Source organism: Trichomycterus rosablanca, chromosome 3 (genome assembly GCF_030014385.1).
Source record: "Trichomycterus rosablanca isolate fTriRos1 chromosome 3, fTriRos1.hap1, whole genome shotgun sequence".
Classification (NCBI taxonomy): domain Eukaryota; kingdom Metazoa; phylum Chordata; class Actinopteri; order Siluriformes; family Trichomycteridae; genus Trichomycterus; species Trichomycterus rosablanca.
Window position 1 is genome coordinate 7,384,253 of NC_085990.1, and position 23,106 is coordinate 7,407,358.

Here is a 23,106-nt window from a genome sequence, read left to right on the forward strand (position 1 = left end):
ACGTGCATTAACAGTTAATCTTTTTCTGTTTTTGAAAGGGACTACTTCTTGTTTCCAACAGCAGCAGTCATAGAAATTGACACTTTAATTTAATACTAAGATGGCGCAGCGGTAAGACACGGTAGCACACCAGAGCTTGGATTTCAAATACATCGTATCAAATCTCAGCTCTGCCATCTGGCTGGGCTGGGTGGCTGCATGAACAACGATTGGCTGTTGTTCATATGGTAGGACAAGCCGGATAGGGGTCTCCTCATACCTGAGTGAGCTAGGACCTCTGCTGGCTGGTTGATGGTGTCTGCACAAGAGTTGAGGAATAATGCTGCTTGGGGTGTGGCTCTCCATGCACAGAGCTGATGGGCATGTGAACTCGTCTCATGCGGGCGAAAAGATGTGCGATTACTGCGCACATGTCGGAGGGGACGTGAGGCAGTCTCGCTCTCCTCCACTGGGGCGGGGAGTCGGCTCCAGTAGAGAGGAAACATAACGCAATTGGGTACAAATTGGACGCACTTAAAAAAAGCAGATGGAAATAAAACTGCAAAAATGACCAAGACAGAAATGACTTGGTTAGGGTGGGTTAGAAACCACCGAAAACACTGGATGGAAAAAGGAAACACATTGTGAACAGGATACCAGCCTACCACAGGGCATTGCACTCATTTTTTCACTCACACCACAGGATAACAAAGAGTAACCAATCCACAGCCACACATCCACGGCTATCAGCCGGCCGTGCGCTTACACAGTCATGATTGGAGGGTGGGATGGCCAATAGGATTTCCCATTTCTGCTGCAGTTGTGGCCTCTGCTGTTGGTTGATGATGCATGTACAGAGACAGGGAATAATGGAGAGCAGTGCATGATTCTGTATGCAATACTGATCGATGTGTGAATCTGCCTTGAGCAGGAAAAAAGAAGCGATTCGGTACTACATATAATCAGTGTTGTCATGGTTTAGGATGAACCTGGCAAATAAATGAATATTTCCATACTATACTACTGAATATGAATGCACAGACACTGGTAATTAAAGTAAAAATTTTTAATAAAACTTCTGCTGGCTTGCTTTCTTACACAATACATTTTTGTTATACTTTATTGCTGTATCATATTTTACTGTATAAATAAGTGAAAAGCTAAAAAATGTGTCTTAAAAATTGTAACAAACACTGACTAGGCATAACATTATGACCACTGACAGGTGAAGTGAATAACACTGATTATCTCTTAATAACGGCACCTGTTAGTGGGTGGGATATATTAGGCAGCAAGTGAACATTTCCTCGTTTTTTCCACAGCACACCTTCAGGGGTCTAGTGAAGTCAAAGCCTCGACGGGTCAGGGCTGTTTTGGCAGCAAAAGAGGGGCCAACACAATATTAGGAAGGTGGTCATAATGTTATGCCTCATCGGTGTATTTACGTGCTAGCATGTGTAGTGCTGTAGTGGTTAGCAGAGGTTAACAGTAATATTTATAATAAATCAGGTAAAAAATAAAGACTTAAGTGTGTAAATAACACGCATTGACTGTGGAAGCTAACTTTTCTTCACAGCACTGAGCCTCTTTTTGATGTAATGGCCAACCAGGATCTGAGGCTGTTGTTGGTAATTGTGCAGAACATCATGAGAGCTGGTTAGCTGATCTCCTTTCTGCCGGTCCAGCAATGTCACGCACACCACAGCCGCTGTGAAACATAAGCAGAAATGAACTTTAATATAACAGCTTTAGATGCATTTCAGTCATTTGAGAATGACTTATGCTACCATTAGTTTCATCAGAATATTCATTAATTATTTTATAAGCTACGGCTACCATGCAGATACATTTGGTGGCTAAACAATTAGTGACTGTAGCCTACTTGTTGCTCACTTTGTCACCCCCATAGGACCCACACTGACCAAATAATGTTGAGTGTTGAGGGTATATCAGAATAAAATACTGTTAAAATCCAATGACCTCTTTATTAGGAACACACACCCTGTTAGCTTTTATTGTATGTGTATATGTTTTATTAGTGAACACTTTCTGATCACAGGAAGCTGTTGGCTTCACATTCTCCTCCCTGTTTTAAGGTGGTTAAAAATCCACACAACATGCCGCTCAGGTGGCGCAGCAGTAAAAACACACGCTGGAACCAGAGCTGGGATCTCGAATACATCGTATCGAATCTCAGCTCTGCCTTGCCGGCTGAGCGGCCACATGAACAACGATTGGCCTGTTGTTCATATGGGCGGGACTAAGCCGGATGGGGTCTCTCTCTCAAGACTGGTGCAATTTCAACCTCTGCTGGCTGATTGATGGTGCCTACACAGAGATGAGAAAAGAGTGCTCTTAGGGTGTGTCCCTCCGTACACGCAGCTACATACGGCATGCTGCCCACGTGTCAGAGGGGCCGTGGGTTAGCTTCTTTCTCCTCAATCAAAGCGGGGATTGGCATTGGTGGAGAGGAGGCGTAATGCAATGGGGCAATTGGACGCACTAAAAAGGGAGAAAAAGGGGAGAAAATGCATAAAGAAATGTTTTTGTTTTTTTTATAAAATCCACACAACACTGCTGCACCTGCTACACGCATACCAGAACAGCACACACTGGCATTTCATTATATGATTTCATGTTAGTGTCACTGCACTGCTTAGAATAGTTCACTGCCTCATTTAATTCTTAATTGTCATTTCTAGTGTTTTTTTTTTTAGCAACAGTATTGTTGTACCCTGTTTAAGCTTCTTGCATTTGGGTTCATTTTCAATTCTTTTAGGTGCAGGGCTGCACTTCAGTAGTGAGGCCTGACCTGCCCCATCACAAATTGGTTAAATGCTTGCTCTTAATCTTTATTATAATGACAATACATTGGTTTATTAATCGTTCATTGCTTTCTTTGCTTACTTATAGCAAAATTATAATGTAAAGACATAATTAACCTTACACAACATCAACAATTATTTCTTACTTTTTCTAACATTTAATTAATTCCCACCTCTAAGATTACTGAGTGTGCACATGGCAGCAAAAACAGAAGACTCCATCTCAATGTTGCGGACTCCTGCTGCGTACGCCTCAGCCAGGTAGTTCTGTTTCTCCTCTTCTGTGTACGAACAGAATGCACCGTCCAGACGTGCCTGACCTGCACCGACACCATCAACACAGTGAAGCTATGTTACCACATCAAACAGCCATGTTCAATTTACACATAATCACTGTAAAGAACGTGTTCTTCAAATCTGTGAAATGTTTAATAAATACCTTTTGGTTAACTGCATGAAAACTAAAAGATGTGAAAGATATAAAAAGAGAATAATACCTTCATAGAAGTCCAGAGTGCACATGGTGTTACCAATAACCGTCTCGAACTCTCCGAGCTCCTTACTGCACTGTAGGAGCTCCTCTGCTAGCTCACCATCCAGCTCTGTGCTCCTCACCACTGACCTCCCTAGGATGATCTGCTCTAAGCGGGGCAGAAACATGGCGTCCACCGACTGTTTGGTGACCACCACTGTGCCTGGCTGCAGACCTGAGAAAACAGAGCCAGATTAATATCTTATTGCTTTCAGGCATTACAAACTTTTGCTAAGTATAATACTAATATAATTTTTTTTAAATAAATATTAGTCAAATATTTTAGCTCTACACAATATATACTTACAGAGCACTTTATTAGGTACACCTATCTGATGTACCTAATGTACATCTATTCAGTGATTGCTTTAAAAGCTACATGTGAACTTTGGGAGTATTATATTAATGCCTGTATAGCACATCTGTTGCACTGTCCTCTTTGTCACTACCCTTTACCCCCTTGATCAATCAAAAGAGACCCCATAGGACCCCCACTGACCAGATGTTATTTGAATGGTGGAGTGTTCTCAGGACTGCAATGACAATAAATGGTAATAACATGGTAGAGTGTGTTGTACTGGTATGAGTATATTCAGGTGTAGCAGTGTTGCTGGGATTTTTAAACACCCCAACATCAACACTGAGAGGAGAGTAAAGCTCTACCCAAAATATAAAGCCTGCAGAAAGTCTTTGTACACATACAACAAGTTCTAATAGGGCACGTGTTCCTAATAAAGAGGCCGGTACGTTTAAACAGTATTTTAAAATCACTCCTTGCTGAAAAAGCACCTGATTCACTCATACCAGAACAACACACACTACCATATGATTGCTTTGTTAGTATTACTGCAGCGCCGATAATGTTCCACCATAAAAAAAATCATCTGGTCAATCAAATTTATCATTTATTTGAATGATAAATGTGGCAGATGGGCTACAGTTAGTAACTGTATTGCTAGGTGAAGCTTGTAATATAATTAATGTATGTACGTACCAGATAGGTGTACCTAATAAAGTGCTTGTTGGGTGTATGTGAAATGTCTTACTTTTACTCAGTCAGCGAGGCTTTTTAACAATTTCTTTGTAAAAATAATAGAACAATAATTAAAAAAACAGTAGCACATTGGTATCTTTAATACACTCTTGGACAAAACACGGAGAGAAAATCTGCAGTGTTTGTTACTTCTTTTGTTAAGTTGTATGTTAAGTTGTAAACGTGTACCTATTCCACCCGAGGTCCCGATGCGAATTACTGTGACGTCAGTGCAACGTGCATGGTAGAGCAGTTTGATGAGCTCATGTAACATTATAGAGATTGAAGGAATGCCCATGCCATGCTAAAACACAGAGACATGTTAATCTCTACAAGGCAGAACAGCTTTGGCATTAATAATACTCTCATCCACAGATTAACCAAAAATACAATCAATATGAATCTGTTAAAGCATCAGAACTTGGTAGAAGTCACTGTTATGGGGTGGAGATGACTTACACTAATGGACAGAACAGGTCCTATTTTGTACATGGCATAGCGGTCTGTGCCCTCGCAGAGGTTTGGGTACGCTTCACTGGAATCTGCTAGGCCTAGTTCCTTGGCAATATACTCAATAAACGCCTTCATCCTCCATGGACTACCGCCAACACACACAAACTATGAGAAAAGGAAGTGCAGTTTAGTTGTAATGCAAAGTTCAAGGTCAACACAGTTTATTCCTAGAGCTGAAAAAAAGAAAAGCACAAATGAAAGACTTTAAGGGAAAGAGGGGGCGGCGTATATACTGGCCACACTGTTGACTATACAGTGAAGCAATATGTTACAAAGAAATGCAGACTTATTATTCATAAACTTACTTTCACATCTCCAAACTTGGCTGGTATATCATCAGTGGCTGTTCCCAGGTTGAGATGGTACAGAATGTCCTCCTTCATAGAATCCAAATGAGGATTTTTAACACATACAGACCTACAAACAAATACATTATTAAGACAGACCTCTAAAATAGGAAAATGATCCAAAACATAACCCAAAGTCTACCATAAATACTTTAACATATGCAAAATCATTTGGAACGACCCTCACAGTCCCCCAACAACAGTGAAAATCTGTGGGTAGATCTTTAACATGCACCAAACTTTCGTAAAAGTATTTTAGAAACTAGAATGTTCTAAAGCCTATATGAATAATCAAGCCACCATTTATATTTTACATTTACATTATTGGCATTTAGCATATGCTTTTTATCCAAAGCGACTTACAGCTGTGACCTTATACACTGCAAGCAATTAAGGGTTAAGGGCCTTGCTCAAGGGCCCAACAGTGGCAACCTGGCAGACATGGGGCTTAAACCAGCAACTTACAGATTACCAGCTCTGTTCCTTAACCGCTTAGCTACCACTGCCCTACCACATAATGGTGGAGACCTGGAGGAGCAAAACAAAAAAAATTGATTAAATAAATTGGAAGGGGGATGCAAACACAGGTCCTTCTTGATGTGAGAGCTACCCACTGTGCCACCCTTCATGTGCAACAAAGGAATTAAATGTTCCCTGTTTCGTTAAGTTTTTAAAAGAATGATTTATATTTTTTTATTATGTAAAAAAATGCACTATTAATATAATTCACAAATATCGCTAAAGAGGTCAAATATACACCTTTTATATTTAAAAATGGAAATATTTGAAATTACTAAATAAAGCAATAAGCCACGAGAGGCCGTGCATTACTGTGATTTTAGCACGGGAATGACGTTTTTGGCACGACGCGAAGCGGAGTGCCTAAAACTTCTTTCCCCGTGCTAAAATCATAACAGTAACGCACGGTCTCGAGTGGCTTATTGCTTTTATAAAACGGCGGTCAACATAAAATATAATAAATACAACAATGTTTAATTCATAAATGTATTTATTGTGTATAAACTTACAATAAAGCATTCTTCCGCGACGCAAAATAGTTCGATTAACAGTGTTGCTAGGCAACATGAGGGCGAAAATAACATTAATTTTTTCTATTCAGTGGCGTATTTATATGGAATGATGTGAGGTGGTCATAGGTGTGCGTTTATCGGGGATTTTACAACGGCTTCGAACGCGGCTCAGCCAATCAGATTTTAGGACCGGAACTATCCGTTTTATAATAAGATATTAATTTTGGCTGCAGGGGATGTGAACTAAAGAAGCAGAACTTGTTTGCAGGGGTGGATTTTTTTTTAGATAGTTTGCCAAGTTTTGATTTGTGAGCACTAAAACTTGCGGTGGGGTGAAGGGTTATTATATCATTATTATATCATTATTATAATATAATATAATAATAATAATAATACATTTGAATAGAATAGAAAAGTATAGAACAGTGTGGAATGTCGTGGAGTACCACTGTGAGCAGTGATAGCTTAGTGGTTAAGGTACTGGACTAGTAAACAGAAGATTGCCGGTTCAAGCCCCGTCACCACCAAGTTGCCACTGTTGGGTCCCTGGGCAAGGCCCTTAACCCTCAATTGCTCATCGTGTTCAGATCATTGTGTAAGTCGCTTTGGATAAAAGCGTCCGCTAAATGCTGAAAATGTTTTTTCTGTCCTACACCCAGTGTTTCTGGGAGGTGTCAGAACCACTGTGCTCCAGACCAGGTTAAGCAGTCAGTTAAAGTGATTAAATATAGGCCTAATACAATATACAATGGGTGTTAATGTCAACAAGACAATTAATTACTCAAAATAAACCACAATTTCTTATAATAATCATTCTTATTCTTATAATTAGCAAACCAAACTGTCTTAAACCCTGCCCTCCCCTGCACATAAATATTTACTATTTACTACTATTTATAATTATTATTATTATTATCTGTCTCTACTGTGATGAGATACCGGTTACACTGTTCTGTTTGCACTATTTAACCATGTGTATATATCCATATTGTTTCACCATGTAAATACTCATAATACTTGTAATTTTAGCTTATTTTGTGCTGCACCGAGTAATATGTCTTTTGTACTTTTTTTAAAATATTTAAATATTTTTATTTTATTATTGCTTCTGATCTCACAGAAGAGCTACCAAACAAAGTTTAATTATAACTACAATGACAATAAAGTCTATCTATCTATCTATCTATCTATCTATCTATCTATCTATCTATCTATCTATCTATCTATCTATCTATCTCTATCTCTATCTCTCTCTCTCTCTCTCTCTGTCTGTCTAATAAAATAAATAATCAGCCTAATATTTACAGTCCTAATAGAACATTAATTATCAGCAGAAAATAAAAAAGCAGAAACGATGCACCACAAGACAGTTAAAAATCGGTGCACATGTGCCACGATTCGAATCGGTTATCAATATTTACTTTAAACAGCAGAGGGCACTGGCGCTATTCACCTCACCTGGTTGACGGCACTTCACAAAGTTGCCAAGTAGGGGGATTTTCCAGCCAAATTTATTTATGTGAGGATACTTTATTTATTTGTACTATTCATGTTGGATTTGTTTTAAAATTTCATTTGGTTTTTTTTACACAATAAACATTTGGCATAGTTTGTACCTACCTCAGAAATAAAAGAGCATTCATTATTTAGATAAATAAAAGATAAGTACAAATACAGTATTTTATTTTTTAAAGAGAAATAATAAAAGAAAACTTTGTCATAATTTGTCATCAATTTCATTTTGTTTTAAAAAATCGGGAAGAAAATCGTATCGTGAACCCAGTATCATGAATGGTATCGCATCGTGGGTAGAGTGTATCATTACATCCCTAATAATTACTTTAAAGTAAAATGTTTTACATTAGAATTTAATATTTCATTTTATTGCAGGAGCAATAAACACATATTTATTGAAATAGAACAAGCAATATTAAATATTTGTTGAAATAGAATATTAACCCTTAATTTAGTCACAGTGTGTGAGTGTGTGTGTGAGGGTGTGTGTGTGCGCAGGGGGGAAAGGGAAATCAATGCATTTACAGTGATATCCTTCTCACTATCCTACATTCATTTAAAACTACAAAAATAACCTAAAAATCAACAGTTTCGTGTGAATAAAATGAATAACAATGTTAATGATCAGTAACATGACATGATGGAGGTGCAGGTGAAGAAATCCTGAACATGTCCGATGGATCAGCTGAATCTGAACTGAAGTGTTAAACACATAATCATGTATATTATGTATTAGATTATATAAATAATGTACTAATTACTGTACACTTGATACTGTTGCTTACCTTTCACAAGTTAGGTCGTTTTTCTCGTCTCCAAAGCCCAGTGACATTTTCAGGTTGTTCTTTAAACACACTGGAATAGAAGAACTGGTTGTGTTGAAACATGACAGACAGATCAAATAACCTTTCTCAAGTCACTTCCTACCTTCTACTTTTCTCTACTAATGAATGACAGCGTCAGGTAGATTAGGAAATGGATATGAGATGAATATTAAACTGATTACCTGAGTTAGACAGGCTGCAGTGATCCTCTATCAGACTGGGATGTTGCTCTCTGGTGTTTTCTGCTGAAGGTTATTTTACTTTCGTTCGCTTTTTCCGATACAGCGTTTACAAGCTGTGGCTCAATACCAAACAGTGCACAGAGTGAACTACATGAGGAAGTACACGCCGCTTTCTAATGCACTATCTAGTGCGCAAATATAGTAAACAAAGGGCGGTTTTAAATCGAGCCCAGAATATCCGGGAGGCTACGTGACACCGGCATCTAGTCAGCTTTACATTACAGTTATACCTGTACATTACCCTGCCATTACTGTTTCATACACAATGCTTTACATTACAGTTATACCTGTACATTACCCTGCCATTACTGTTTCATACACAATGCTTTACATTACATTTATACCTGTACATTACCCTGCCATTACTGTTTCATACACAATGCTTTACATTACAGTTATACCTGTACATTACCCTGCCATTACTGTTTCATACACAATGCTTTACATTACAGTTATACCTGTACATTACCCTGCCATTACTGTTTCATACACAATGCTTTACATTACAGTTATACCTGTACATTACCCTGCCATTACTGTTTCATACACAATGCTTTACATTACATTGATACCTGTACATTACCCTGCCATTACTGTTTCATACACAATGCTTTACATTACAGTTATACCTGTACATTACCCTGCCATTACTGTTTCATACACAATGCTTTACATTACATTGATACCTGTACATTACCCTGCCATTACTGTTTCATACACAATGCTTTACATTACATTGATACCTGTACATTACCCTGCCATTACTGTTTCATACACAATGCTTTACATTACAGTCATACCTGTACATTACCCTGCCATTACTGTTTCATACACAATGCTTTACATTACATTTATACCTGTACATTACCCTGCCATTACTGTTTCATACACAATGCTTTACATTACAGTTATACCTGTACATTACCCTGCCATTACTGTTTCTTACACAATGCTTTACATTAGTTATACCTGTACATTACCCTGCCATTACTGTTTCATACACAATGCTTTACATTAGTTATACCTGTACATTACCCTGCCATTACTGTTTCATACACAATGCTTTACATTAGTTATACCTGTACATTACCCTGCCATTACTGTTTCATACACAATGCTTTACATTACAGTCATACCTGTACATTACCCTGCCATTACTGTTTCATACACAATGCTTTACATTACAGTCATACCTGTACATTACCCTGCCATTACTGTTTCATACACAATGCTTTACATTACAGTTATACCTGTACATTACCCTGCCATTACTGTTTCATACACAATGCTTTACATTACAGTCATACCTGTGCATTACCCTGCCATTACTGTTTCATACACAATGCTTTACATTACAGTTATACCTGTACATTACCCTGCCATTACTGTTTCATACACAATGCTTTACATTACAGTTATACCTGTACATTAGCCTGCCATTACTGTTTCATACACAATGCTTTACATTACAGTTATACCTGTACATTACCCTGCCATTACTGTTTCATACACAATGCTTTACATTACAGTTATACCTGTACATTAGCCTGCCATTACTGTTTCATACACAATGCTTTACATTACAGTTATACCTGTACATTACCCTGCCATTACTGTTTCATACACAATGCTTTACATTACAGTTATACCTGTACATTACCCTGCCATTACTGTTTCATACACAATGCTTTACATTACAGTTATACCTGTACATTACCCTGCCATTACTGTTTCATACACAATGCTTTACATTAGTTATACCTGTACATTACCCTGCCATTACTGTTTCATACACAATGCTCTGGAACTGTTAAAGGAAGGTGGATTGGTATAGTAATTGTAATATTCAGATCACAGAGAAGTCATCCTCGCTTAACGTTAAAGTACCCAGAGTATCATTTAAAATAACCAGTGGGGTGGCACGGTGTCTTGGTGTCTCGGTGGGTAGCACTGTCGCCTCACAGCAAGAAGGTCCTGGGTTCGATCCCCAGGTGGGGTGGTTCGGGTCCTTTCTGTGTGAAGTTTGCATGTTCTCCCTGTGTCTGCGTGGGTTTCCTCCGGGTGCTCCGGTTTCCTCCCACAGTCCAAAGACGTGCAGATGAGGTGAATTGGAGATATAAAATTGTCCATGACTGTGTTTGTCATTAAACTTAAGAATCTTGTGTAACTAGTACTACCGTTTCTGTCATTAATGTAACCAAGGTGTGTAAAACATGACGTTAAAATCCTAATAAATAAAATAACCAGTTCATTATACTAGTTACATCATCAAATATTACATAGTAGTCCAACATCTGACTTAGTTTGTTGGACATCCCATTCTAAAACCATTAGCATGAGAGTCCTCTCCACTTTGTGCAGTCCACTGTAATTCCAGCACACCAAACCCATCAAACCATGTCTATGGACCTAGGTTTTTTTCTCAGCAAGGTCGGAGGCATACAATTAATTTTATACACCTGTTTGCAATGGGTGTATTGGAAAACAGCTGAATTTGATCTGTAAAAAGGACATCCATACACTTTTGATGTGTATCCCTTAACGATGACAGCTTGTATTTAAAATTTGGTTTGATAACATTATGGCAAGTCAGGCCCTGATGCAGCAAATTATACCAACACCGTTACACTACCTCACCATGTCACCATGTTTGTTGGTATGCTACTCTTCTTGTGGAATGCAGATGCAGATGTAATGGGACCCTTTTCTCGTAAAAATGTCATATTTGACTCATAAGCAAATGGAATAGTTATCAAAATGTTTGATATCTTTATTTTTCTTTTGAAATGCAATGGATTTGTCTCGCCCTTCTCCCCATGATAACATTTTTGCTCGGTTACCTTCGAACTGTCCTGGGTTCGGTCCCCAGGTGGGGCGGTCCGGGTCCTTTCTGTGTGGAGTTTGCATGTTCTCCCTGTGTCCGCGTGGGTTTCCTCCGGGTGCTCCGGTTTCCTCCCACAGTCCAAAAACATGCAGCCAGGTTAATTGGAGACATCAAATTGTCCAAGACGGTGTTCGATACAACCTTGTGAACTGATGAACCTTGTGTAATGAGTAACTACCATTTCTGTCATGAATGTAACCACAGTGTAAAACATGACGTTAAAATCCTAATAAATAAACAAAACTTCTAACTTGTTAACATGGACTCTGTCGCTATGTGAAGCAAGTGGAATGTACAGTTTCTCCATATTTTACGATGTAAACCGAAATAACACCTCCATATGTACCCTCAGGTCCTGTTGTTGTAGTGTGTTGTCTGAGTGTTGTTGCGATTATATAGATACTTGTTTCTATAATGTGAATCTCTGTAGTGTGTACTATTACTTTTGATTTATGTAACTTGCTACTGAGGCCTTTATCCATCCATCCATCCATCCATCCATCCATCCTCCGTATTGTGTTACTGTAATTGAAAGTTGTCAGTGTGTATCTTACAGTACTAATGTAATGTGGTTAAATATTTCTGCTTTGTGAAGTGTACAAAGAAAAACATTTTTGTTTGAAAGCTTCGTGAAGCCAGTGAAGACATTAACAATTCAACAAATTATGCATTGCATGACATTAATGAAAATCAAAAGAAATGATAATTTCACGACTTTTTGCACAGTACTATTTGTATTTAGTTTTGAAATCAGTAAAGAAGTTTAACACAGATGTGAACTTAACAATCACAGAACAATTACAAGATAAAGTACAATAATTTCTTTTAAATATCTTTCAAACAAAAAATAAAACTGAAGAAACCGAGACACTACGATCAAAAGTACAACTCCTTTGCTTGCACCGTCTTCAAAAACCTCACTCTCTTTATAATAATATATACAATTAGTATAACACGGGCATTAAGGACAATCCAGCCTGTTAATCTACAAGCCGTTCGTCAGCTTCAGGAGGAAATGTTGTTTATATTCATTTTACAAGATTAAACACTATTTATGACCAAGACAGCAACTAATAAGTTAACTTTGTATAGTGCAGACCCCAGGCATGCAATCTCAAGCACAACGTGCACAGCATTAAGCACCATTTCAGTGAATCTATTTAAAAGTAAATCACTATTTCACTCCAACCAAAAAAAAAGCCAGACACACACACATATGGCCATGCAAGTTAGTAGGTGGCTTAAACAAATAGCACTACACAAAGTTTCGATTAGAACTGAATGCAGCTCAATGGCAAAATGCACACGATTGTGAGGTCCAATGCCAGCAATGATTTATGGACCGCTGCACCTTTTGATCCAACAGTCGTCCTTTTTTCCAGCCCCAGTAGTGAATTCTGGAGGTAATCGGTGAAGAAAGTGAAGTTAAAATATTTTTTTTTTACAAATACACTGACAATACACTAAATTATCAGAAGTAAAGTCTTTCACAATAAACATTTTTTATGTCCGCCTAATGCTTGACACTCCAGTACTATTATACACATTTATATACAACAAAATTAGAGTGCTTTTTTTAAAAGGGGAATTTAATTATATCAGTTACTGTATATTTATCTTAGTATATGATTTAATAATTTCACAAATCATGATCACACAAAGGTCACTTAAATAAATGGAGTTATAGAATAACTTAGGATTGGGAGAAAGGAACAGGGCTGAAACTCCTCCCAACTACTAATTGACTGCCTATACACCGATCAGCCATAACATTAAAACCACCTCCTTGTTTCTACACTCACTGTTCATTTTATCAGCTCCACTTACCATATAGAAGCACTTTGTAGTTCTACAATTACTAACTGTTGTTCATCTGTTGAATAATTTGTGCCACTGAAATGGTGGTGGTGTGTTAGTGTGTGTTGTGCTGGTATGAGTGGATCAGACACAGCAGTGCTGCCTGAGTTTTTATATACTGTGTCCCCTCGATGTCCACTCAATAAGACACTCCTACCTAGTTGGTCCACCTTGTAGATGTAAAGTCAGAGACGATCTCTCATCTATTGCTGCTGTTTGAGTTGGTCATCTTCTAGACCTTCATCAGTGGTCACAGGACGCTGCCCACGGGGCACTGTGGCTGGATATTTTTGGTTGGTGGACTATTCTCAGTCTAGCAGTGACAATGAGGTGTTTAAAAACTCCAAGCGCTGCTGTGTCTGATCCACTTATACCAGCACAACACACACTAACACACCACCACCATGTCAGTGTCACACCCAAATAATACTTATTCTGTAGTGGTCTTGGGAGAGTCCTAACCATTCAGGAATAGCATGAAAGGGGGCTAACAAAGCATGCAGAGAAACAGATGGATTACTGTCAGTAATTGTAGAACTACAAAGTGCTTCTATATGGTAAGTGGAGCTGATAAAATAGACAGTGAGTGTAGAAACAAGGAGGTGGTTTTAATGTTATGGCTGATCAGTGTATATTTACCCATCATTTCCTTCTCTTCTCCACCCAGAGGGAGCAACCTAACATTTTAAGAGTTCACCTCCCTTCTCTTACAGCAGACAGATACTTTATTCATCCCGAGGGAAATTTAGGTCTCACACAGTCTCATAATCACTCCTCATTCACTACAGTTGATGGTGTGACCTGAACTCCTGAAATGTTATGGTGTTATGTGAGTAAACACCAATATCACTCAACTAAATAACACAAATCAGTTGTGCATAAATGACTAAAACCGAGCTTTCTCTAATGTATCACTATTTCTCTTGGCAGAACTTCTTTAATGTAATAAGAGCTAGATTTTCAGCCATGAACTCTTTCAGGTCTTAAAGTATTTCTACCGGTTTAGATCAGGACTTAAGCTACATTACTCCAGTGCAGATGTGGATGAGCTTGTGTTTTGGATTACTGACCTGCTGCATAACATACCTGTACTTAAACGTCTTCTTTATGGAGGTTGTTCATAAATAGCTGCTGCATGTCTTGCTCCCTCTGAGAAGACAGACAGAACATCAGAACATGCAGTACAGTCTAATAGTGGTGGGTATAACAAAAATTAGTTTTGAATAAATTACCCCATTTTCCAGAACTACAGGGTGCTCTGGTAAAAAGTTAGGTTTTTTTTTCGCCATTGGTGAACTAGCCAGGCTTATTAGGACATCTCTGCTGTATGAAATCCTTTCTAGTTGAATAAATAAAACAGTTCAGTGTGTCAGCTGCATTTGGGCATTTATTTCTTCAAAGCATTTAAAGAACGTCAGCACCTGTGTTGCCAAGGTTTTTATTGTAAATGTATTTGTTTTCCAGTTCTAGATATGATACTTTTGTTTAAAAAAAAAAAAAAAACACATTTTACTTTTTAAAGCATGAATCATACTATTTAAAGACATGGACACATAATTATTCAAGCCATTTTCTAAAATAACCACTAAGAGTAACTTTACCAATAAGAAGTGACCAAAACTGTATAAATTAATAATAATATACACTGATCAGCCATAACATTAAAACCACCTCCTTGTTTCTACACTCACTGTCCATGTTATCAGCTCCACTTACCATATAGGAGCACTTTGTAGTTCTACAATTACTGACTGTAGTCCATCTGTTTCTCTACATACCTTTTTAGCCTGCTTTCACCCTGTTCTTTAATGGTCAGGACCCCCAAAGAGCAGGTATTATTTAGGTGGTGGATCATTCTCAGCACTGCAGTGACACTGACATGGTGGTGGTGTGTTAGTGTGTGTTGTGCTGGTATGAGTGTATAAGACACAGCAGCGCTGCTGGAGTTTTTAAACACCTCAATGTCACTGCTGGACTGAGAATAGTCCACCAACCAAAAATATCCAGCCAACAGCGCCCCGTGGGCAGCGTCCTGTGACTACTGATGAAGGTCTAGAAGATGACCGACTCAAACAGCAGCAATAGATGAGCCATCGTCTCTGACTTTACATCTACAAGGTGAACCAACTAGGTAGGAGTGTTTATTAGAGTGGACAGTAAGTGGACACGGTATTAAAAAACTCCAGCAGCGATGATGTGTCTGATCCACTCATACCAGCACAACACACACTAACACACCACCACCATGTCAGTGTCACTGCAGTGCTAAGAATGATCCACCACCTAAATAATACCTGCTCTGTGGTGGTTCTGTGGTGGTCCTGACCATTGAAAAACAGGGTGAAAGCAGGATAAAAAGGTATGTAGAGAAACAGCTGGACTACAGTCAGTAATTGTAGAACTACAAAGTGCTTCTATATGGTAAGTGGAGCTGATAAAATGGACAGTGAGTGTAGAATGTTATGGCTGATCAGTGTATAACCATTAGCTGTGAGTATTTTTGGTTTATATTCACTCATTCATTTTCTCATTAACATTATAAACTGTCTTGAAGAAACAATATAGACCTGCGTGCAATTTGGACGTCTCACCCACTTGGGAGCATGCATCTGAGACCAGTCTGACCTGAACAGCTGCATAAACAAATAGAAAGATGTGAACTTAATAGCAAAGCCAAAGCAGAAGATTAAAAGCATAAACTCAAACATTCTCATTAGATTTAGGAAAATACAAAACTATGTATTGCTGTGATTTGGCACAGCTGTCATACACTATTATCTGTCACTGTCAGGGTTTCGTTTTACCACAGCCTGCAGCAAACTTGAAAATCATTCCACTCTTTTGTGTCACTCTGGATGACTACAGTGTTCTCAGATTGTAGTTCATAGAAGTTCAGTCATTTTTTGTGTTATTTGTAGGTTTTGGCATGTCCAAGAAGGTTGAGATGGAAGAGTGCCACAGGCAACAAGTTTTAGGTATTACATGAAAAGTAATTATGCCATATAAACATACACATGTGTACTGTACAATAAATTTTTTTTCCTCTGATCCCAACTCATTTTGAACCTGGGGTCAACGTGCAGGGTCAGCCATTGTACTACACCCCTGGAGCTATGGGTGGTAAAAGCCTTGTTAAAGGGTCCAACGGTAGGGCTGGTATTCAAACCCATGATCTTGCGATTCAGAACTCTACCCACTAAGCTACCCACTGTTCCATATTAATTTTAGAATATTTGCATTTTGAGGTTTATCTCAAGTCGCTTTGATTTTTACCCTCGTGTTTATGTATTCTCCTAGTGTCTGAAAACTGCCACCTACCTGGCTTGGCAGGTCCTTGAATTTGGCTGTGAAGCTTGAGAATTTCATAAAACTGTTCCACTCTAATTGTGTTCACCTGTAAGTGACGGGAGAAAAAAAACCTCACACCAATACAAAAGCATGAACATTAGCATTTTAGAGTATGATGTATAAAAAGACAGCCTCACTGCTCTCTCTGCTGGTTTCTCCAACGAATCGGCCACTATGGGGGGACAGTTGCAGTCTAGCGGTTAGGGTACTGGACTAGTAATCAAAAGGTCATTGGTTCAAGCCCCACCACTGTCAGATTGCCACTGTTGGGCCCTTGAGCAAAACCCTTAACCCTCAATTCCTTAGACAATATACTGTCACAGTACTGTAAGTACTTTGGATAAAAGCATCTGCTAAATGCCAAAAATGTAAATGTTTCAATTCAATTTATCTGGTTCTCTACAGATGACAAAATTCAGCACAGATCAAAGTTTTAACAAAATGGACCCTAATCTGTTTTTAGAAATGTACATTTTTGGCTTTTTTCACATGCACCATCTCATGGTTTTATGTCACAAAGTAATATGGTTGTGGTGAAAAAACATGATATGCTGCTGTTGCTCACCTAATAACCACTACATTTAAAATCCTATAACACCATGCTCACCTTGATTAATATTAAGCCTCCGTAGAGGCCTTGCCGGCTCAACGTGTCTAAATCTTCTCTGTGCCAGCTCCATCCTTTAGAAAAAATAGGTTATGATAACACTGACATATTTTATGTAACTTCATATAATTTGTAGAGCTTTTAAAAGTACACAAAGCTGCACTACAGAGATTTAGGTCCAGTGCCCTAATCAGCAATCATTTCAAGTGTAAAATTCACACTCAACAAGTGATTGATGCTGTTCTTATTAATTAGTAAGCAACATTATAAGCTTAAATAATTGTGCCAAATAAAAACAGTGAATGTATGATTAGTGCTTCGTTACATTTAGGATGCAGGTAGATCCATGCTTAATGGAAAAAGCAAGTGTAGCTATTATGTGTTAAATAAACTACACATATGTGTCTGTACATATACATCAGTTTAATACAGAGCTTAATTTTTTTTATATATACTGTATATATTTTTTAGTCAGGCTTAATCCAAACCGAGATGCCAAAACAACTGCATTAAGATTGTGATTTAGCTCCAATTCAGAAATGCACTAAGTAAATCATGTCTGGGGTGTTGTGTTGATTGTAACTTTTAGAATTACACATACATTCAAAAAAATATACAGTCAAATCCTAGTCAGTTTGGCAAATGACCTTATGTATAATTACTATGAATAAAAAATAAATGCATTTATTGATTTGTTTAGTATAAATACATGTTGTTTATTAATACTAAATGTTTACCTTGGTCAGGGGTTGTGGTGGGTCTGGCGCCACTAATAAAAGAGTAAGAATATTATTATTATTATTTATTGGTATTTTAATGTCATGTTTTACACACTTTGGTTACATTCATGACTAATCTCAAACAGTTGTGGACAATTTTGCATCTCCAATTCACCTCACTTGCATGTCTTTGGACTGTGGGAGGAAACCGGTGACTCACCGTGATTAAATCAGGTGGATTTGGCGATGCACCGACTTTGCTTTCTAAACATAATATCAGACAGTGGCATCGCAAACTAACCAATAAGTTTGACAGACTTTTTAAACCAAAGTGTTTTTCCTGTACACAGACATAAATGCACTTATGGATGAATTAGCCTGCTAGCATTGCTGATTGGTGGAGACAAAGTTCAAAGTTAAATCTCGATTACCGGTTTAAATCTCTCTGTTAAACAAAACTAACACTTTAGAGCAATTAGTTTAATTAGATTAATTAATATCTTACATGTTATTTCTCACAATCCACGCAGATGCACGCCTGAAGCTGAGTCTACTTTTTACAGCTGGGTTACATCCAAACCCCCTCATCCTAACGTTATAAATAGTGTGTAGAGATAGTACACATCCTAACGGCGGACTACTGCGTACTATGTAGTACGGTAGTGTGTGAATTACGTCACGCCCTCTGTGTCGTTTTAAAACACGCCAAGTGCACGATGCGCAAAACGATTCCTTTAGTGATTCGAAACCATTCAAATCTTTAACTAAACGACTCTTTTGATGGCCAAAGAATACTCCTCTTTATAAGTACATTACATATGACTACTTATGAAGAAAATTAACATTACATACAAAAAATTATGTTATTGTTTTGCAAATTAAATCTCAACAGTTTTCTAGACTTGAAGCAAACGAGCAGCCTGCTGAAAGAGTTATGAAACTTAAAATGACTCTTTAGTGAGTCATTTAGTTCGGTACATAAAATTTACATTTACATTTTCAGCATTTAGCAGACGCTCTTATCCAGAGCGACTTACAGAAGTGCTTCCAAAGTGAACATTTCATTTCTCAAGTTTAGGTAAACAACAGTCGAAGAACACAAATCTGCTAAAACCTGTTAGAACCGAAGTGGGTTTTTTTGGGGTTTTTTTCGGAAATGGAAAAGGATGGAACAAGATGTTAGTAAATAAGTACATGTCAGCTTAAATGCTTAGTAAAGAGGTGGGTTTTTAATCGCTTTTTAAAGACAGCAAGAGACTCAGATGTTCGGACGGACAGAGGAAGTTCATTCCACCACTTGGGTGCTAGAACAGAGAAGAGCCTTGATGCTTGTCTTCCTTTAGTCCTGGGTGAAGGCTCAAGTCGAGAGAGACTGGTGGCTCGGAGGTTGTGTGGTACAGAGCGGGGTTTGATTAGACCACGAAGGTAGCTTAGGGCTGGTCCATTTTTGGCTTTGTAGGCGAGCGTTAGTGTTTTAAACTGAATGCGTGCAGCTACAGGAAGCCAGTGAAGAGAACACAGCAGTGGGGTGATGTGGCAGTGTTTGGGCTGGTTAAAAACCAGGCGAGCAGCTGCATTTTGAATGAGCTGCAAGGGTTTAATAGTGGACATGGGCGCTACTGCCAGAAGGGAGTTGCAGTAGTCCAACCGTGAGATTACAAGTGATTGCACCAGAATCTGGGTTGCTTCCCTGGAGAGAAATGGCCGAATCTTCCTGATGTTGTACAGGAGGAACCGGCACAATCTTGTCATGTGGGCTATGTAAGGAGAGAAGGTCAGCTGGTTATCCAGGACAATACCAAGGCTTTTTACCTTATCAGATGGTCTGATCTGGGAGTCATCCAGAGAAATGACTAGGTCCTGGGTTGGAGACTGATCTCCAGGAATAAGCAACACCTCTGTCTTGCTGGGATTAAGTTTTAGATCATTGTGAGATATCTCGCAGACATGCTGAGATGCAAGCTGAGACTTGTGTGTCTGAAGGAGGAAATGACAGAACGAGCTGAGTGTCATCTGCATAGGAGTGGTAGGAGAAGCCATGGGAGGCTATGACCTTACCCAGAGAGCGGGTGTAAAATGATTTTTCCTTTAAAATCCCAGATTCATTTGACCACAGTTTAAGCATTTCTTTAAAGCACGTCAGTCTGTGTAGCGACAACATTATCATTATATAACAGGAGCTATGTGCTTGTTTTATGTACGTTTAAAACCACTATTATAAAACGGATAGTTCCGGTCCTAAAATCTGATTGGCTGAGCTGCGTTCGAAGCCGTTGTAAAATCCCCGATAAACGCACACCCATGACCACCTCACATCATTCCATATTAATACGCCACTGAAAAGAAAAAGTGAATGTTATGTTCGCCCTCATGTTGCCTAGCAACACTGTTAAGAACTACCTGGGGTCACGGAAGAATGCTTTTTGTAAGTGTTTTTGTAAATAAAAACATTTATAAATTGAACATTTTATAAAAGCAATAAGCCACTCGAGACCGTGCGTTAAGGCTATGATTTTATCACGGGGAAAGACATTTTAAGCAAAACAACCTTCCCCGTGATAAAATCGCAGTAACGCACAGTCTCTCGTGGCTTACTGCTTTAGTTTATAAGTTCATGTAATTGAAGTGTGGGCCCTGCAGTGGGTATCACTGTTGCTTCACAGCAAGATGGGCCTTACCCCTTTCTATGTGGAGTTCACATTGTTCTCCCTGTGACCATGGGGGTTTTCTTACTGAGAATCCGATTTCCTCTCACAGGTCCAAAGACACGCCAGATGGAGCTACAGGAAATTGACCTGGGTTTGAGTGTGTGTGAATGTGTGAGTATGTCTGCCCCAAGATGAAGTGGCAACCTGCCATGTATGGGATGATAGGAGCTGATACGGGTGTTTATTAACAACGTATTTATCTACTCATGAAATCACACTTTATGTCACACTGCATATATACATTTTGTTTTGAAGTACCCCGCTATATGATGCTGTTACCCCTGTGTTTTACAGTCTGGATAGAGTTATTTTGCTTGCAAGCCTCCCTCTTTTTCCTCCATATATAACAATGGTCATTACGGCTTAATTGTTCTATTTTTGTTTCCTCAGACCAGAGAACATTTCTCTGAAAAGTAAGATCTTTGCCCACATATGTAGTTGCCAACTGTAACCTACCTTTTTATGCCAGTTTTGGAGCAGTGGCCTCTTCTTTGCCACGTAGCCTTTCAGGTCATGTTGATAAAGAACAATTTCATTGTTAATTATGGATGCTTTTGTACCGGTTTCCTCCAGCGTCTTCACAAGATTGTTTGCTGTTGTTCTTGGACCTATTTGTATTTTACCTGTATAGTACGATGGCTGTGTGGTCCCATGGTGTTTAAACTTGCATATTATAATTTGAATAGATTAACAATTAAAGAATAGATCAATAAATAGATTAAAGTTTAACTTCAATTCAAACTCAGATGTCAAAAAAGTTTTTAAAGCCATGATATTGTTTTCAAAATTTTTCCAAACTGTTTAAAGACTTGGTGTATGTAAACCTCTGACCCACCTACATTTTGATATAGTTAAATGATGTTTGTAAACATTTGCTTGTGTCATGTACAAAGTACAAATCCTAAACAACTTGCTAAAATGAGTTTGTTGATAGAATCTGTGAAAGGAATAAATATGTAAATGATGTAAACTGTATGTGCTAATGTCTGTCTTCCACTCAATATCATCACTGTACAATTAAAAAAATTTTAAATAAATATCTGAGATATTAATGATGCAACCTAAGATTTTGAAGTTTATTAGCATTTAGCTTGGCAGCAACTGGCAATTAGCTTTTGCCTAACATTAGCAGCTCACCCTAAGCAGCATTACCAAGTCCAGAACTGAGAAGCTGGACACTTAAGAAGCTGGCTTCAATTAAATTAAATTAATCTTTAAGATTGTGTTTATTTATCAAAACTAAGATTTCAGAATTAAGATTTAAAATCTGGCATTACTCAAAATACAAACCATATTACCATTGGGACATTTTGTAAAATGCATAAAAAAACAAGAATCACAGATTTGATAATTATTATAAAGCTTTATTTATCTGACAAAAGAAAACATATTTTAAGCTTGTAACACAATGTTGGGAAATGGAAGAAAACAACCGTTACTATCCTCAATACCCTTTAGAGCCATTCAGACATGGACCAGCTCGCGTGTTTCGGATGACTGTCCATAACCCAACTGCACCTCAGTTTTAGGTCATAACTGATAGCAGACATTCTCTTTTAGGATGTAGTGATGGAGAGCAGAATTCATGGTTCCATCAATGATGACAAGCCATCCAGATCATGTGGAAGCAAAACAGCTCAAGAACATCACACTACCAGCACCATGTTTGACTGTTCGTATGATGTTCTTAAGAGTGGAAAGTGATTTACGCAAGATTTAACAAGACCCACGTTTTCTAAAAGGTTTCACAGTTGACTCATCAGACCACACAATATTATCCCGAAAGTCTTGAGGGTCATCTAGATGTTTTTTGGCAAAAGCAAGACAAGTCTGTGTGTTCTTTTTGGTCAGCAGTGGTTTGTGCCTTGCAGCTCTCCAATAAATGCCATTTTGCTCACTGTCTTACTTATTATTTTTATTTCTTATTACACTGAGGTGAGTCAGGCCTCCAGTTCTTAAGATATTTATGTAGATTATTTTCCTGACCTCCTGTGTGAGTTATTAATGCATTATTGGTGACATTTTGGTGGGCTGTTCTCTCACTTTGTGAATAACTCTCACATGAGTTCACAGGAGTCCCAGAGCCTTATCAATGGCTTTGTAACCCCCTTCCAAACACTTTAATGACTTTATGTATTTGAA

At 38.3% G+C, this 23,106-nt stretch overlaps 2 protein-coding genes across 3 annotated transcripts; both read right to left on the reverse strand.

Annotated features, from left to right (window-relative positions):
• Window positions 1–1,030: 1,030 nt before the first annotated feature.
• On the reverse strand, window positions 1,031–8,844 carry upp1 (uridine phosphorylase 1). The gene is made up of 8 exons (XM_062991787.1): window positions 8,782–8,844; window positions 8,561–8,630; window positions 5,188–5,299; window positions 4,829–4,987; window positions 4,559–4,673; window positions 3,302–3,511; window positions 2,978–3,124; window positions 1,031–1,687 (listed from the first exon to the last, which is right to left on the reverse strand). The coding sequence occupies exons 2-8, from the start codon at window positions 8,605–8,607 to the stop codon at window positions 1,539–1,541; spliced, it is 939 nt and encodes a 312-aa protein (XP_062847857.1). The 5' UTR covers window positions 8,608–8,630; window positions 8,782–8,844; the 3' UTR covers window positions 1,031–1,538.
• A 3,606-nt stretch (window positions 8,845–12,450) lies between these two features.
• gra (granulito) lies at window positions 12,451–18,872 on the reverse strand. Of its 2 annotated transcripts, XM_062991789.1 has the most exons (9): window positions 18,762–18,817; window positions 18,275–18,306; window positions 17,538–17,611; window positions 17,068–17,102; window positions 16,901–16,976; window positions 16,150–16,215; window positions 14,815–14,921; window positions 14,669–14,731; window positions 12,451–13,122 (listed from the first exon to the last, which is right to left on the reverse strand). In XM_062991789.1, the coding sequence occupies exons 3-8, from the start codon at window positions 17,608–17,610 to the stop codon at window positions 14,675–14,677; spliced, it is 414 nt and encodes a 137-aa protein (XP_062847859.1). In that variant the 5' UTR covers window position 17,611; window positions 18,275–18,306; window positions 18,762–18,817; the 3' UTR covers window positions 12,451–13,122; window positions 14,669–14,674. The 2 variants fall into 2 exon arrangements, with proteins under 2 accessions (XP_062847859.1, XP_062847858.1); XM_062991788.1 differs by lacking the exon at window positions 17,068–17,102 and having other exon boundaries at window positions 18,762–18,872.
• Between the last annotated feature and the right edge of the window lie 4,234 nt (window positions 18,873–23,106).

What these genes read in the sequence shown, in the direction of transcription:
- upp1 (XM_062991787.1), bottom strand. Translation starts at nt 8,607, where the DNA reads ATGTCACTGGGCTTTGGAGACGAGAAAAACGACCTAACTTGTGAAAG. An exon ending in CGGGACCTCGGGTGGAATAG is followed by an intron (nt 3,512 to 4,558) that starts GTACACGTTTAC and finishes CTGTTTTCTCAG; the next exon opens with GTCTGCAGCCAGGCACAGTG. An exon ending in CACTCTGGACTTCTATGAAG is followed by an intron (nt 3,125 to 3,301) that starts GTATTATTCTCT and finishes GTGTCGGTGCAG; the next exon opens with GTCAGGCACGTCTGGACGGT.
- gra (XM_062991788.1), bottom strand. Translation starts at nt 18,844, where the DNA reads ATGAGGGGGTTTGGATGTAACCCAGCTGTAAAAAGTAGACTCAGCTTC. An exon ending in TGGATTGTGAGAAATAACAT is followed by an intron (nt 18,307 to 18,761) that starts GTAAGATATTAA and finishes CTCTTTTATTAG; the next exon opens with TGGCGCCAGACCCACCACAA. An exon ending in GAGGCTTAATATTAATCAAG is followed by an intron (nt 16,977 to 17,537) that starts GTGAGCATGGTG and finishes CGTCACTTACAG; the next exon opens with GTGAACACAATTAGAGTGGA.